This window comes from Peromyscus leucopus, chromosome 6, assembly GCF_004664715.2.
Source record: "Peromyscus leucopus breed LL Stock chromosome 6, UCI_PerLeu_2.1, whole genome shotgun sequence".
Lineage (NCBI taxonomy): Eukaryota > Metazoa > Chordata > Mammalia > Rodentia > Cricetidae > Peromyscus > Peromyscus leucopus.
In genome coordinates, this window is record NC_051068.1 from 70,143,806 (window position 1) to 70,160,234 (window position 16,429).

A 16,429-nucleotide genomic window follows, 5' to 3' on the forward strand; every position below is an offset into this window, starting at 1 on the left:
TGTGGACACCCTAGCTCGCCTCCTAACCGGTGAGTCAGTCAAGGCTCCTTGGGTCAGTAGAGTGGTTTCGAGCAGCCGAGGCCCTTTCTTCCTCCCCTGCTCATCGTCCCTCCTCAGACATCTCCAGTCCCTCAGCCTGTCAATCCACCTGTCCTGTGGTGTCCGACTTCAACTTCTGTTTCTTAGCTACGGTCCCCAGGCATCCCTCTCCTGCTCCAGCCTCCCCGACTAAGGTTCGGGTGCCCAGCCCCGTGAACACGTTCATAACAAGGAGGCTCAGAAGCCAACCGGGATGAGCTGTTTGGAGCCAGGCTCCTGAGCAACGGCTGACCCCACCCCGACTCACCTCCCTCAGAGGCAGAAGCAAGGGCCAAGCAGGCCAACAGCAAGGCTGCTCTGGGTATGGTCCCCATCCTGGGGCAAGGGCTGGTCACTGGCCACCAGAAGCTGGCTGTCCCGGGGAGTGGAGGTCTGGATCACCTGCTGCAGCGTCTCCTCACTGCTGCTGCGAGCTTCTGGGCCTGCTCTTTATATGCTATCTCCAGCCTGCCCGCCCGCCTGTTTCCTGCCTGACTCAGTCCCAGCTGCTCCTCCTCCCGGCCACTCCTCCCAAACTCATCCCGGGGCCTCCTTAGAAGACTGGGATAATGGAGGGGGGGCGGGGGCGGGGGGGGCACATTCACAGGACTCCAAAGCTGACACAGAGAGTCATGGAGCAAGTGGGTATTTGATCCTTTAATTTGTGCCTCAGTTTCCCACCTGAATACTGTCCTTTGTAGAGGGGGGGCACACTCACAGGACTCCAAAGCTGACACACAGAGTCATGGAGCAAGTGGATATTTGATCCTTTAATTTGTGCCTCAGTTTCCCACCTGAATACTGTCCTTTGTAGAGAAGGATCTGACCACCTCCTGAGTGGGAGTGGGAAATGGCACTGAGGAGTTTACTCAAGTCAGAGGCCTCAGCATCCCTTTTCCTTAGCTCTGGGATAAGAGGGAGACAACACAGAAACCCCTCCCCGTTCCCGTTGGGAGTCACATGAAGACACAGGCTCGGCTTCAGGTTTACTTTTTATTCTCCTCCCATGCAAACAGTACGGCATTCCTTCCCGTGCAGGACCCCCAAACCAAGTGTATGTTCAGGAAGGCAGTTCTGAGGAGTCAGGGACATTCTGGGCTGCCAAGTCGGGTTGGGACACCCATGGTAAGGGACAGATGACTCTCACGAGTCTACGCCTCACCAGTCGACAAAGACTCAGAACATTTCTTCCGCATTGGGGACCCTGGCATTCTGTAACTCCAGCAGCCTCTGCACAGACTCGGTCAGGCCTCGCTCCCCCAGCCGCTGGTTATCTCGGGTCCGTATGTTCACTGTTCTCTTACTCTGCTCCCTCTGGCCAACCACTGCAGGAAGAGGAAAGAATTGCACACCCCGGGCTATTTCCTAACCCTATGGGCTATTTCCTTTTGCTTTGCAGAAACTCCAGTCCTGAATCTTTAGGAAGGGTGGGAGAGCCCAGATATGGCTTAAAGCAGCACACATTTAGTTCTCTTGCTCTGCTGCTGCCTGCCATTCCAAGATGAGGAAATGGTCCAGGCTCCACTTCCCTTATCACTAGAGGTCAGGAGACCAGGGCTGGAGAGTCCAAGACAAACAGATGGAGAGCTAACCATACAGAGAAAACCTATGTGAGTGACCTGGGGAGGGTGCAATGCAGGGAGGGGAGCTGGGCTGTGGCACAGCCTGCTGTTAGCGCGGGCAAGGCAAGGGCGTGTGTGATCCCCAGGCAGGCGGCTGGAGGGCAGTTTCTGCTTCTTGCCTCCAGAGCCCCAAAGCCAGGAGCGACTTCCTTCCTGAAGGCCTTTCTTGCCCCTGGAGCCGCCTCCACCCACACCACAACAAACAAGGCTAATTAACTAATGCCCTGGCTGCTCTGGTGTTGGGATCACACTCACGCTCCAGCACAGAGCTCCGTGCCCGGCTCCGGTTTGTTGATAACCTTGCTCTATATAGCCCACGCTGGCTCCAAACCACTGGTCCTCCCAATGCTGGGATTACAGGTGTGTCTAACGTGCCTGGGCTCGGTTACTGCCTTCTCACCCTCTGCTGTTCCCTTCTCTCTGAAGTTGGCTTGGTTAATTAACTTAATAGAAACATCCTGGGGTAGTTAATGAGAAGAAAACTGTTCTGAGGGATGGAAGAGGTTGTGGGAAGGAGCAACGGAAGGGAGGCAGATCAGTCAGGCTCCCACCCAGCCCAGGTAACGAGCCCCAGTTAACCCCATGTACACAGAGCCAAACGACAGACGTTCTGCAGGGAATGCAGAGCCCGGGGCCTGAGGTCCAAGCTGCCCCTCTCTTACCAAACTGAAAATTGTAGTGGGCTAGCTGAGCCCGGCGGACTCTCCGGCTGAGGGTCAGTCCAGAGTCAGCGTCATCGAGGTCACCGACCAGTCCTGCAGCCTGTAGGCACTGCTGGACCTGGGACACAGGTTTGGTGATGAGTGCATTTCTTTTCTTTTTTTTTTTTTCAGAGACAGGGCTTCTCTGTGTAGTCTTGGCTGTCCTCGAACTCACTCTGTAGACCAGGCTGGCCTTGACCTCACCTGCCTCTGCCTCTGGAGTATTAGGATGAAGGTGTGCGCCACCATCACCCAGTTGTGATGAGGAAATTTCAATGCAGGCTTGAGCTCCGACAGTTGGCCACTAGTCTCCTTCAGTCCCGCGTCTCACCCCAGTGCTCTCCGTGTTTGCTGACTCTGCCGCCTGAGACAGCGAGGCCTCCTTCCCACCCCTGACCTAACACTTCTTGGGGTGCTTCTCACTGGATGAACACTCAGTTACTCTCGGCTCTGTCTGCCTGCTGTTAGGCACCCGGCTTCCCACAGCTGTTTAACTCGGTACTGTCCATATCCTAGTGTTCTTAAAAGACAACCTCATGCAGCTCGGGCTGTGAACCGTGGATGGACGTGGACTCTTACGTGGCAGGACCGCGGCGGGCACGCACCTGGCCCCGTGGCACTGGGAACTGGGTCCACTGCTCTGCGCACACCGGGTAAACGTGCCCCCAACTGAACTACATCCCTAGGCCCACACTATGAAGCCCAGGCTGGTCTCAAATTCATGACCCGTCTGCCTCAGCTTCCCAAGTACTGTTGCTGTGTGTGCTACTACACCTGGCCATTACTTCTCTTTAGAAAGGAAACTAAACCAACGTTTAGATAAACCCGTATTTGTACCCGCTTGGCAACGTTACAGCATCTCTTCATCTGCTTTTCACGCCTCTCTAGAAGGCAGGAATTGGTTTCCGTTCTGAGATACAGAATGTTCGGCACACAGGACGGCTGCCCCAGGCCCTCCCCACTGTCCTGCAGAGCCTCTCCTGCCCAAGGACGGGGGTCAGATGCCCTTGGCTCCAACTCACCTGCCTTGCGTATTCCTCTTGCTCCGTCCCTACAGGGATGACTACCACCTGGACCGGGGAGAGCCACAGGGGCCTGTTGGGAAGAAACAGGGAAGGGAACCATTCATTTGGTGTTAGCCATCAGATGTAGCTGCAGGGAGATCTGAGAAGGAAATACACAGGATAAGAAGGTCAGGACCTAAGGCATGACCTATGTGGCTGGAGAGGAGGACAGAACTCAGGGCAATGACTCACCACTTCCCCCCATAGCTCTCTGCCAGCACTCCCAACATCCTTTCCACAGAGCCAAGCACTGCTCGGTGAATAAGGACCGGACGCTCCAGGGAACCTGCCTGCCTTGGAAGGAAAAGGGGAGTGAGCGGAATGGTGGACGTGCCACAAACTGAGCCCCCAAATCACCTTCCAGTCATCAAGAAGCAGCTCTGATGGGGTAGGGTGTGGAGGGCTGGACTAGTGAGGGCAGTGGTCCAGGGCAGAAAGGGCTGAGGCAGGGTTCTATACCCCTTGTACTGCAGATCAAATCTCAGTGGCAGCTGGAAGTCAAGCTGGATTGTTCCACATTGATGGGGCCGACCCAGGGCATCGCGGAGGTGCACATCAATCTGGAGAAGTGGGATGGAGGGTGAGAGGACAGACCCAGCAGCTTCCATTATCTTCTACCACCCACGTCACAGGCTATGTGGAGCCGTGCTACCCCGAATGCCCATCCCCTCCCGATTCCCTGAGTTCTTCATCGTAGAGACCTGTACCCCACCTCTGCGACAGCGTACCCACCGCTCCCTCGATGGCCGCATGTCTGTCCCTCAGTCTGATTACTCTCTGGCAGGTGGTAATCCTGGCCCTGGATCTGCAGCTCCCCTGTTTCCACCCACAGGCTCACCCCGTTCACCCTCCCCTCGCTGGAACATTTCCAGTCCCCTGTCTCCGGTGCTGTTTTGCTGTCAGATCACGGTGGCAAATCCTACCCAGTTAGTCTTCCATTCTCCTACCACCTTGCCCTGCAGCACTGCTCAGTGCCACCCAACGCGTCACACGCCCAAGCAGAGACTGGTGCCACTATGGAAATCAGTTTCAAGATTCAACTGGTCCCCTGCAAGCCCTCGGCTGCCCTGATCAGCATTCTGCCTTGTTCTCCTTAGGAATTTTCAAATTCGTTCCTCTCTTGGTCATAAGTTTTTTGTTTTTCTTTTTCTTTTTCTCTTTTTGAGACAAGGCTTCTCCATGTAGCCCTGGCTGTCCTGGAACTCCGCTCTGTAGACCAGGCTGGCCTTGAACTCACAGAGATCTGCCTGCCTCTGCCTCCCAAGTGCTGAGATTAAAGGCCTGCGCCACCACTGCCAAGCGTTTTGTTTTGGTACACTGTGCGTGCCCGTGCGTGCCTGTGTGTGCATAGACATGTTCACGGGGCTGGAGGAGCCTCCCTCCTCTTCTACTGTTCTCTGGCCTCACTCCCTTGAGGCAGTGTAAGGGTTAATGTCAATTTGACAGGACCTAGACTCACCTAGGAGACAGGCCTCTGAGCATGCTTGTGGGGGGTTATCTTGCTTAGGTTAACTGTGTGTGGGGCCATTCCTCAGGAGGAAGTCCTAGACTGTATAAAACGGAGAACCTAAGTTAAGCACTGGGTCCATGCACTGCTCTCAGTTCCTGATTGTGTGTGCCGCTGGAGACCGGCTGCTTTGTCGGACTGTACCCCTGAACTGTGAGCCTGAACAGACCCTTTCTCCCTCCCTTAAGGTGTTTTTGTCAAGAGTGTCTGGTCACAGACAGCAGCATGAAAAGAACCTAAGACTGGCAGGATCTCTCCCTGAACCTGAAGATTTTCTCACCTCTAGGCTGTCAGCTAGCAAGCCCTGGTGATCTTCCTATTTCTCCATCCCACAACACTGAGGTTAGAGGCACTTATGAGATCACAGCTAGCTTCAGTGTGTGCCGGGATCCAGGCTCAGTCCTCATGGTTGTACAGTGATCCCTCTTAACTCAGAACCATCTCTCCAGCCCCCTTTTAATAAACAATATCTTAGATTTAAAAAATTCCAAGTTTATCATGACTGCTAATTCTGTAGCCTGGGTGAACTGTTTAACCTTTCTGAATTTTTTAGTAACGGAAAGAATAGTGTAGAGCCTTCACTTAAAAGCCTCTGACTTAAAAAACAAAAACAAAATTCTCTTAAAGATTTATTATATTTAGCCATGAGTGGTGGCGCACACCTTTAATCCCAGCACTCGGGGAGGCAGAGGCAAGTGGGTCTCTGTGAGTTCAAGGCCAGCCTGGTTTACAGAGTGAGTTCTAGGACAGTCAGGGCTACAAAGAGAAACCCTGTCTCAAAAAACCAAAAAATATGTAAAGAAATAAAGTTGCAAACCAATCTATGTCCACATAATGAGATAAAACAAGAGTCACCACAGCTGAACTCACAAGGTAACCTCGTGGTTTGTCTTCTTTGCTTGTGGTGCTGGGGCTCAAATCCAGAGCCTGGGCAACTTGTCAAGTTTCTACCACAGAACCTTATTCCTACTGCCCTGGTTTGAGATGAGGTCTTTTTTTGCTACCCTGGTTGGCTTCAAATTCCAGGGCTCAAGTGACCTTTTTTTTTTTTTTTTTTTTAAATACTTTATTTATTTGTATTTTATGTACATTGGTATTTTGCTTGCATGTATGTCTGTATGAGGGTATCAGATCCCCTGGAATAGGAGTTACAGACAGTTGTGAGCTGCCATGTGGGTGCTGGGAGTTGAACTCGGGTCCTCTGGAAGAGCAGCCAATGCTCTTAACCGCTGAGCCATCTCTGAATCCCAGTGATCCTTCCTGAACCTTCCAAGCAGCTACAATTACAGCCTAGTGCCACAGCAGGCTCCTAACAGCCTTTCTGCTCAATTCAGCAGACACATACCAAGGCCTTTCTGCCCTGAAATTCTTCATTTCTTCTAACTTGCTGTGAGTTTTTACCCCATCCTCCAACCTTTGCCTACACCATCCCTCCCAGAGAGGGCTCTTCATGTATAGACTGAAAACTGATTCCTGTAGAAGGTCTTTCCTGGACCGTGAGTAAGGCTACACCCATTGTAGTCTCACAGGAGCTATACAGTGCACATCCACTGGGCTGACAGGGCCTATTTACCTACCACAGCCTTCATGAAACTCTAAGCTCCACCAAGCAGAAATGTGCTCTTCTTTTTTACAGAAGCTTTAAAACAGTTCTTTGTAGACACAACTGAATTAAACAAGACAGACTAATGCAACTCTGAAGTGTGGTTCCAGCTTGCCTTAGGCCCATAGAAAGCGCCATCTCCAGGGTTAAGGTCCCAGGGTTCTCCAAATTCCTCCAAGGCTTGTTGTAGCACCTTAGAGGGAACAAGATGAGAAGAGGGTGTAGGAGACTAATTAGCAAGATAACCTCCTGGCCTGTGAAAATGAATACCATAGCTCATGTCTCTATCTGAAGACCTGGGCTACCACATCCCCTCCCTCTCTACTGCAGCCCGCTTTATCTGCTCTGCCTCCCTCTCTCCTACTCACCTGCTCGGCCTGGTCCCATAGGCGAGGCTCCCCTAGGAAGCCAGATGGCCGGGTAGATAAAGCCAGGTGGAAGGAAAAACCAAGAACAGCATAAACAGATCGGAGAAAATCAAGGCAGCCTCGGATCTCTGCTTCCAGCTAGAGACACAGGAAGTCAGGATGTTAGGAGTATGCCAACTAGAAACCTTTGGTGATGGGTGGGTAGTTTTGGGGAAAATGGGGCGGGGGCGGGGGTGGGGTGGGGGTGGGATGGGGACCAGAGGGATAGCTGTACTATAGTATAAAGAAGGCAACTGGGGCCTGTGGATGCAGCCTGGCTGGTGTGGTGCCTGGCTAGCATGCTTGAAGCCCTGGGCTTGATTCATAGCACTGTAATAACCAGGCATGGTTGGGCACACCAGTAACCCCAGCACTCAGATGAGGCGGCAGGACCCCAAGTTCAAGGTCCTCCTCAGCTGCATAGTACGTGAGGCTATGTAAGACCCTGCGTTACACCACAAAGAGGCAAGGAAAGCTGAACGTCTGAAGGAGGAGGAAAGCCACCTGGTCTGGTGCACAGAAGATGTGAGCATCATCCTGTTGGAAGCGCCATAGCCTCGTTAATCCTCCCAGACTGCCAGAGGCCTCGGCACGGTGCAGGACTCCAAAGTCAGCCAGCCGCACAGGCAGTTCCCGCCAGGATCTGGGCCGGTGGGCGAACATCAGGCTGAAGTTGGCATGGAAGGGTTAGGGCCACAGGGAAAATGAGCCGCGGCCGGCTGTTCTTCTTCCTACTAAGCTCTTTTTTTTTTTTTTTTTTTTTTTTTTGAGACAAGGTCTTGGTATGAAGCTCTGGTGACCTAGAACTTGCTGTGTAGCCTAGGCTGGCCTTACACGCATGATCTTTCTGCCTCTGGCTCTCCAGTTCTGAGATTACAGTTGTGTTCCACCCTGCCTAGCACCAAATGCCCATGTTCTGTGCCATGTTCTCCCTCTTACCACACTTTCCCACCAAATCCTGCCAATCCTAATCGTTAGTGTCTGGTCAAAAGTCGCGTTTTAGCAGGGCATGGTGGTACATGCCTTTAAAACCACCAGACAGAGACAAGTGGATCTCTGAGTTTGAGGCTAGCTTGGTCTGTGTAGTGATCTATGTGCCAGGGCTGCACAGTGAGACCCTGTCTAGAAAACACTCGAACCCTCAGTCCCACGGGAGCAGGCGTCTCTTACTGTCCCTGTATTCTGTGATGTGCGTGCCCTGCTGTCTGTCACCTAACAAAACCAAGACCCGAGAAATGGAGTCATTTCCTAAAATTCACTTGGGTAAACTTGAATCTACTTCCCAAATTAGATGCCCCAATTTTCTTTCCAAGGTACTTTCCATTTGTGACCGGTTACCCCAGCCCCAGGAGGAGCCAGGCTTCCTGGCCCCCAACTCACCAGTGTGCAGGGCAATTCATGGGCTTGAGAGCAAGTGTGTCTTTGGGACACCTGGCAGGGTGGCCACTCTGGGAGCTGTCGGGACCGTTAGTGCCTGGGGGCTTCAGGGAAAACATGTCTGCCCTATAATGCTCCCAGTGCCCTGACTGTTCCCAGAGTTTTGTAGAAAACAGCGTGGGAGTTTTCACCTCTGAGAAACCACGGCGGGCGTACTCAGCCTGAAAAGGTGGACATAGACACCAAAGTCAATGTAACTAGGAGAGGAGATGAGAGCTTTGTGATTCTCTTGGGACTCAGACCATGCTGACCACAGCCACAAGCTATTAAATGCCACGTCGGCTCTCAGATGCTTCACTGCAGACCGCACCACAGTAATAGCTTGTTAAAAGTCACCAGGACTTTACAAGATTTATGCTGTTTTCCTTTGAGACAGGCTCTTGCTCTGTGACCCAGGCTGTCCTCAATCTCATGATCCTTCTGTCTCAGTCTCTTTGTGCTGACAGGACAGGCATATACCACCATGCTTGAGCCAAACTCAAACCCCTTGGCTTGGTCTAGGCCCCATCCTTCCCCTGCACACATGCCCTGCTTACCCTGATGAAAGCCACCAGGGCATTATAGACTCTTGTGCCCCGTGGCAGGAAGAAGCAGCTCCCTGGGCTCAGTTCATGGAAGAAGAAGAGCTCTTGTTCCTGGGGAAAGGATATTACCTGTCACTCAAGGAAGAGAGAGCTTTGGCACTAAAGAAGAAAATAACAGAGTTGCTCCCTGTGTTGACTGAATCTTTGGGAAAATTCACAATCACATTCTTTGGCCAGGTGTGGCTGTTTGAGCCTGTGATCCCAGTACTTGGGATGTGGAGGCAGAAGGGTCAGGAGCTTAGGTCACTCTTGGCTACAGCAGGAGGCCAGACAAGGCTACATGAGACCCTGTCTAAAAACAAAAAATCAAAACTGGAACAAAAATCAAGACAAAAAAGAAAAAAAAACAAACAAACAAACAAAAAGATCACATCGGGTTGGGGATTTAGCTCAGTGGTAGAGCAAACACAAGGCCCTGGGTTCACCTCAGCTCAAAAAAAAGATCACATCACCTTCCTCCACCTTCCCCGTCCCATCCTCCCCTGGTCCGTGCTCCGCACCTTCCCGATGCGTCTGTGGTCTCTCAACTCTGCTTCCTCCCTCCATGCTTCCCAGGTCCTCAGTAACTCCACCTTGGGGAAAGCAATTCCCGAGACTCTCTGCAGTGTCTCCGGAGCTCCTGAGGACCTCCACGAGGCAGAGGAGTTCTGTGGGAGGGCAGAGGGAGTCACAGAGATGAAGGGATGCAAACACTGCCCTCTGTCAAGTCTCCACAGTGCTGTCGCTGCAGAGGTCACCACTTGAAGGTCAGCTCATCTCTAGGAACTCTCCTCCCATCAGTACCAGTAGGACGGCACCTTCACCCTTGTGTTACCTGGATCCTACCTTCTCCACATCCTGGTCAGGGGTAATCTCACTCAGCCCACTTTTTCTCCACATCCTCACTGCCCCACCAGTGTCCTTATGTTTAGTTCCACCTCCTAACTAATGACTGCTTAGGAGAAAAACTAAACTATGGTCAAATGTGTCTGTCCACTATTCCTTATCAATCTTCCACACAGCTGCTAGAAAAGTCCACCTTCCACACCCCATCCTACTCCCAGCCATATGGAATTCAAATGCCCCTGCTTGCTCTTTAAGAGTATTAATAAGAGCCTGTGCTGTTGTTTTTAAGACAGGGTGTCTCAAGTAGTCAAAGGTGACCCCAGACATGTATCACTCAAGGATAACCTTGAATTCCTAATCTTTCTTCCTCCGTTTCCCAGTGCTGGGATCCAGCATGTTCTAGCATGCCTGGCTTGAGAGGACTGACCTTTATAGTCTTTTCCTCAAACACCGTCTTCTGTGCTGGCTGGCTGTGTTTCTATGGGGTGGCTTTACCAGTCCCACAGGAATAGTCAGTCTCGTTTTACAGACAGGAGCAACAGGTACAGAGATCTGGCTGACACCACACTCCTCATTAGTGACAGAATGAGATCGTGCAGACGGCTGTTCTCAGGAGGTTTCCTCCACATCTGCCTGCCTCTCGCTACCTTCTAGTTCACCAGTTATATGATGTCTAGGAACAGCACTGTCGTGAAAGGCCTGCCCTTGCCTCTGGTGATCTTCCTACTGTCTGCCAAACAGCAGCATCCGTCCTCCTGGACACGGCCCTTCTCTACACGTGCCTTCCTGGTGTGACCCTGTCTAGCCCGCTCATGATCTTGCTGCTTTTCCCTTAATCCAGACCCAGACGAAACTCTGAGATTCCAGGATGGAGGAAACTGTCTTTCTCCTGGACTCCCTCATGAGCCATGAGAACAGAGAAGGGGCTGGAGAGGGTCTCCTTTCCACTCTGCCCTCCTGAGAACGCAGGGCTATCGGTCTGCACCCACAGCTCACCGTCAGCAGCTTCAGTGCCCCGATCTGTCCGGTGTGCCGAAGATGGGGGCCCCGGCAGAGGTCAACTGACATCCCACACCTGAGACAAAGAGACCCGTTAGTGCTTTCCAGGCTCCTGGTCCGTTTTCTCGCTTTCAAGGCCTTCAGCTGACGGAAGAGGTACTGAGGAAGAATCTGTTTTGCTGACAGACAGTGAGGACAGATAAAAGCAAATTCCTCTTCCCACTTTTTCCTGGAGCAACCCAGGTCATCTGTCCTCACCCTCCCTGAGCCCAGTTCTAGCCTCCGAGAAGCGCACTTGGTCCCCTCCTCTTGCCAAGGCTCACCCGTACACTATTGCTGTGGGACCGGTCACTTTCTCCTCGATCAGATGAAGCTTAAAGTGGTTGTCCTAGATGAAGGCAGAAAGGGAGCGTGGAGCTACCCCGGCCTCCCGGTAGTTACCCAGTTCCTCTTGTGCGCTGCCAACTCACCTTGAAGAGCTGGCGAAGCTGATCCCGAGAAGCCTCTAGCCTGCGGAATGGTTGTGCGGCAGCTATGATCTCCTCGCAAGTCCGCTCTAAAAGGGGCAACTCTGCGCTGCGGACTGTCCTGGAAAAGGGAAATTGTTGACTTGCTTCTTCAGAGACACCCGGGTGATGACAAGTTAGCTAGGGAGCAAGGTTCTGCCCTTTGACAAAGAAATCTGTAATTACTGCAGAGACAAACTCAGAAAAAGCAATAGGAAATTAAGTATAGTTTTCGTTTGCTTTTTGAGACAGGGTTTCTGTAGCCCTGACTATCCTGGAACTCACTCTGTAGACCAGGCTGGCCTGGAACTCTGTCTGCTTCTGCCTTCTGATTGCTGAGATTAAAGGCCTGTGCCACCACAGCAGTATAGATTTTGTGCATGCGTGCGTGCGTGCGTGCGTGTGTGTCTGTGTGTGCTTGCATGTGTGTGTGTGTGTCTGTGTGTGCGTGTGTGTGTCTGTGTGTGTGTGTCTCTGTGTGTGTGTGCGCGCGCGCGCGCGCGTCTATGTGTGTGTGTGGGGGTTCTGGGGACTGAACCCAGGTCCATGCTATGCTAGGCAAGCACTCTAGAGGCAAGGAAGGAGGATCATGAGTTCATGAGTTCAAGACCAGCCTGGGCTAGAGGGAGGCAGGAAAGGAGGGGAGAGGGGCAGAGAGAGTGTGTGCCGAGAGAAGGAAAGCTGGATGAACAAAATTACATAGTAACACATTCATGGGACTAGAGGTGAGTGTCAGCAGAGTCAGAAGGGATACCACTGCAGAAGCATGTCAATCTCTGGGAGAAGATCTCTTCCAGCTTCTCCTCTAAACTGAACTTGCCCTGAGACCCCAGAAACCACCCCAGAACCAATCTCCTTCCTTGGAATGCTCACCGTTCTTTCCTCAGGAAGAAATCATGGTAAAAGCCAGACTCTGTACTTGGACCTCGGCAGAGAACAGCACCCAATTGTTGCTCAGCTGCTGCGCCCAGGACATGGGCACTGGAGTGCCAGAATACCTGGGGTCACAAGAACAAAGTGAGCTCACCGACGGCTCACGAATGCCCCAGTGCTGGCGCTTTCCAGAGCTGGCGGGGAAGCTGCTGGGCCTGTTTGAAGACTGACTGCTGCAGAACGGAGAATCTAGACTCTGAGAATGATGTCCACAGAGTAAGAAGCTGTCTTAGGTGGGGGCTGGGGAGATCAGCACCAACGCTTAACCCTTGTTCCTGCACAGCACCCAGGTTTGGCTCCCAGCACCCATATCACTGCAACTTTGATTTTAGGGGATCTGACACTACTTTCTAGACTCCATGGGCACCAGGCACATATGTAGACATGTATGAACACTCAGGTACTGACATGTACACAAAAAAATGAAAATCTTTAAAGAAAGCAGAGAGCCAATGTTTTCTTCTGCTGCTGAGCAGAAGTGTGGGTCCACCCTACACACCCTCAGTGTTTCCTGGACCAGGGACACAGAAGCAGGAGGCGCTGGCCTTCTTTCCTGCTCCTGCAGGCTCTAGAGCTTCACCATATTACTACTTAGAAAGAATGCGGTTCCTAACCGGCTGTGCTGGCACACGTGGACAGAAGGCCATGGCTGGAGGCAAGACACCGTCTTAAAAACCACCAGCACCAGCACCAGCACCAGCACCATCACCACCTCCAGCAGCACCAGCACCAGCACCAGCACCAGCACCAGCACCAGCACCAGCACCCAGCTGCTCCTTAAGCTCTGGTTTTGCTGCTGTTGTTACTGTTGTTTGTGTGTGCGTTGCTACAAACCCGGTCTCAGCCATTAGCTATCCCCAGCTTCTCTTTCGCCTTTTAGTGCCATTGTTTTCTGGTCCCAGAACGAAATGTGACGAACTATTCTTGAGTTTGTTCACTATTCACATTTAGATGTCAAAAGAAATGCATTTTTCTGGATTCTAATAACCAAGCTCTATGATACCTGAGCTGACATGAAATGATCAAAGCATGAGGTCCCCAGGTCCTATGCAAACTGAGTACACATCATGGCTGACTTACACTGTGTGTACTCAGGAGCTGAGGAGGTTGAAGAGGCACATTATCCTTCGGATTCTCAGCTTCGTCTCTCCTTTCACTAGCATACAAGGCATTGCTTAATAGACTAATGCTAAGTAAACACCTTTATCAAGGCTTCCAGCTTCGTCAGGAATAATCAGATGGCCTATATAGTCTGTGATTAAGTCTCCTTCTCAGTTGCAAATTGAGAAACTGAGGCAAAAAAAAAAAATGAGAATTTCCTGTTTAATGATCATGTAGCTGATTAGCCTCTGCACCTGCTATAAAAACTCACCGCTTTGCCTTCTGGGGAATCAAACGTCAGGAATCTGAGGTGACAGTCTGTTTCCAAGGGCCGTTCCAGATCATAAAGTTCTCCATTTACTTCAGCAGCTACTGCGGTATCAGCCAGTGTTGAACTGAGCAGAGGGAGGGCGTAGGGATGAAGAAAAGGAGGGTTATAATCCACAAGGACAAGAGGCTGATACCTCAGCAACCCTAAATTTGCCAAGTGGAAATACGTCTCCAGAACAATAAACTTACTATTCCTTTTCTCAATGGATAACAGAAGGGCAGAGACTCTGAAACTATAAAGATAAATCATCAAAGACCCCCTCCCCCCAAAGAAAGGTCTTGTTATATGGTCCAGGCTGGCCTTGAATTCTGGATCTTTTGTCTCCACTTTCTGAATGCTAAGATTACAGGCCTGTACCACCATGCTTAGCAAGAAAGGTTACCCAGGTATGGTGGCTCACACCTGTAATCCAACACTTGGGAGGCTTATGCAGGAGGATTCTAATAAATTCAAAGCCAGCCAGGCCCAGAGTGAGACTATCTCAATAAAGAGAGTGTGGAACACAGTGCTGTGAGACACCATGAGGTTTGGCTGGGTCTCACCACTATTCTGTGGCCAGAAAGTATACTTTTTCTGACTTCCATGACAATTTAAACAGCATGGTCTTGCCCCCTCTCTCCTCATTCTCTTCAGGCAGCTGCTAAAATTTACTGCTTGACTGCCCTGGAAGTTTTTCTTTCTTCTCCCTCTTCCTCCTCCTCCTCTTCTTTTTTGTTGTTGAGACCGGTTTTTCTGTATACTTTTGGCTGTCCTGGAACTCACTCTGTAGCCCAGGCTGGCCTCGAACTCACAGAGATCCGCCTGCCTCTGCCTCTCCAGTGCTAGGAGTAAAGAACTGTGCCACCACTGCCTGGTGGGAGGTTTTTCTTTTAAAGTAAAAAAAAAAAACTGTCCTAGAACTTGAAAGAAAAAAAAGTATGAGTAGAAGACCTAACTCAGTCCACAGGGTGCTTGCCTAGCATGCAGAAAGACCTGGGTTCGATTCCTAGTCTTTATATAAACTAGAAATGGTGGTGCACACCTATAATCTCAGAGCCCAGGAAGTGGAGGCAGAAGGGTCCAGAGGGCTCAAGCTTGGGCCTCCCAGGATGTCTGTGAGGTGGTAAGGATGCTTGCTGTCGAGTCTGATGAATGAGTGCAGTCCGTGGAATCCACATAGTTGAAGGAAAGAACTTACCCCCGAAAGTTGTTATCTGACCTCCACATGTGCACTGTGGCATGCATGTGTGTGGACATGCACAGGCACACGTGTGTGAGTGTGCGGACAGACACACACACACACACACACTAAATGTAAAAAAAAATTTTTTTTTTTAAATTTTGGAGATACGATTTTTCTACACAGTCTAGGTTGTCCTGGAACTCACGGTATCCACCAAGCTAGCCTCATACTCCAGAGATCCACCTGTCTCTGCCTCGTGAATGCTGGCATTAAAGGCTTGCACCGCCACACCCAACGAGCTTTTTTTTCTTTTCAAAGATGCTTTTTTTTGGGAGGTGTAGGTATGTATTCTCCCTGGGGAGCTATTAACCATGTTTTTAGAAACAGTCTCTCATTGGCAAGGAGCTCCCCCAGCAGGGTAGACTGGCTGGTCCGACAGGACAGGGATCTGCCTGTCTCTGCCTACACACACACACGCTGGGATTAGAGGAACATGTCACCACACCCGCGCTGTTTATTTTTCAACTTAAACTATTTTGGGATTGGGGATTTAGCTCAGTGGTAGAGCGCAAGGCCCTGCGTTCGGTCCTCAGCTGGGGGGGGGGCTACTATTTCATTTATTTATTGGGGGAGCACACATGCTACAGGTCCTTATGTTCTGTGGCAATCACTTAAATGACGCCTCTCCTCGACCAAAGACTAACTTTCTGATAGAAAACAAGGACAAAGAAAAATTTAAATAAAAAAGTGTTTTCTTTTCCTGACCAGGTGCAGAGAAAATAGTGGACAGGAAAAGTACTTCTTGTAGGTAGAGGATGGCTTGATACCTGATCTTCCGGGCCAGTTGGTAAGGGGTTGTGTCCCACGCAACAGCATCTACCTTCTGGCCTTCAGGAAGTGAGATCTTAATAGCCCGGGGGTTCTTCTGTGTCATACTTGCTAACCTTTTCACCTGAGCGGCCCATAGCTCCTCAAAGAGGCCGAATCGCTCTGCCAACCAATGTGGAGGAGTCGGCACAGAGGCCTGAAGAGAAAGGCACACATTAGGTTATCATCGCTGGCCGTATTTGCACTACTCCGCAACGCGGATGGTGGGGGCTGTGGAGGTCTAAGGAGCGCAGGTCTTAGGTCGGGGACTCAAGGGGACCGCACATTTCAGAGCGGGGCTGCAGGGCCCGGGGGAGACTGGATAGCCTGCACCCTGGACTCCGCTGGGCCGGACGGTTGGGAGCCTTGCGTACCTCATGCACTGTGTGGAGCTCGCAGCTGCGGAACCCCGGGAGCGGGAGCCCGAGCCGGCGCCACCTCAGACAGAGGCCCATGCCGCCTCAAGTCGGTGCCTCCGTGCTCAGATCGCCGCTTCTTCCTCACCGGAGTCCTCATTGGCTTCGGAGCCGATAATGTCCCTTCCTATTGGATGAAGTAGCCGCCACTCCGGCCAGGTACCACCCCCAGGAACTCCGCCGAGGCACGTCCCGCACAGCAGCAGTCGCTCTGGGAAAGGTTCCGGTTGACCGGAAGGTGGAAGCTGTTGCACATACCTGCAGCCTGATGCCCAAAGTGGCAGAA

The 16,429-nt window shown here is 51.5% G+C and overlaps 2 protein-coding genes across 5 annotated transcripts in view; both read right to left on the reverse strand.

Moving 5' to 3' along the window:
- Positions 1-536, reverse strand: part of Ecm1 (extracellular matrix protein 1) — a 5,879-nt gene extending 5,343 nt beyond the window's left edge. For 2 of the 3 annotated variants that reach the window (XM_028856275.2, XM_037206900.1), the window contains exon 1: positions 347-536. In XM_028856275.2, coding sequence (XP_028712108.1) covers positions 347-413 — 67 coding nt within the window. In that variant the 5' untranslated portion in view covers positions 414-536. The remainder of the gene's footprint in view (positions 1-346) is intronic. The other variant, XM_028856274.2, reaches the window with a different exon arrangement.
- Positions 537-1,052: 516 nt separating this feature from the next.
- On the reverse strand, positions 1,053-16,321 carry Tars2 (threonyl-tRNA synthetase 2, mitochondrial). Of its 2 annotated transcripts, none has more exons than XR_003733027.2 (18): positions 16,102-16,259; positions 15,688-15,884; positions 13,639-13,762; positions 12,207-12,331; positions 11,298-11,415; positions 11,151-11,215; positions 10,825-10,903; positions 9,504-9,650; positions 8,956-9,054; positions 8,363-8,580; positions 7,487-7,649; positions 6,944-7,081; positions 6,691-6,768; positions 3,925-4,025; positions 3,658-3,755; positions 3,424-3,496; positions 2,363-2,480; positions 1,053-1,403 (listed from the first exon to the last, which is right to left on the reverse strand). XR_003733027.2 is itself a non-coding variant. In XM_028856273.2 (18 exons), exons 1-18 carry the CDS (start codon positions 16,180-16,182, stop codon positions 1,255-1,257), a joined length of 2,175 nt encoding a protein of 724 aa, XP_028712106.1. In that variant the 5' UTR covers positions 16,183-16,321; the 3' UTR covers positions 1,053-1,254. The 2 variants fall into 2 exon arrangements, 1 of the variants encoding a protein (XP_028712106.1); XM_028856273.2 differs by having other exon boundaries at positions 3,658-3,759; positions 16,102-16,321.
- Between the last annotated feature and the right edge of the window lie 108 nt (positions 16,322-16,429).

Bases quoted from the DNA above. Each gene is read 5' to 3' on its own strand.
- Tars2 (XM_028856273.2), bottom strand. From the start codon at position 16,182: ATGGGCCTCTGTCTGAGGTGGCGCCGGCTCGGGCTCCCGCTCCCGGGG. The intron at 11,416-12,206 runs GTGAGCATTCCA...TCCCTTTTCCAG, and splicing joins TTCTTCCTGAGGAAAGAACG to GACAGTCCGCAGCGCAGAGT. The intron at 10,904-11,150 runs GTGAGCCTTGGC...TCTTTGTCTCAG, and splicing joins CCCACAGCAATAGTGTACGG to GTGTGGGATGTCAGTTGACC.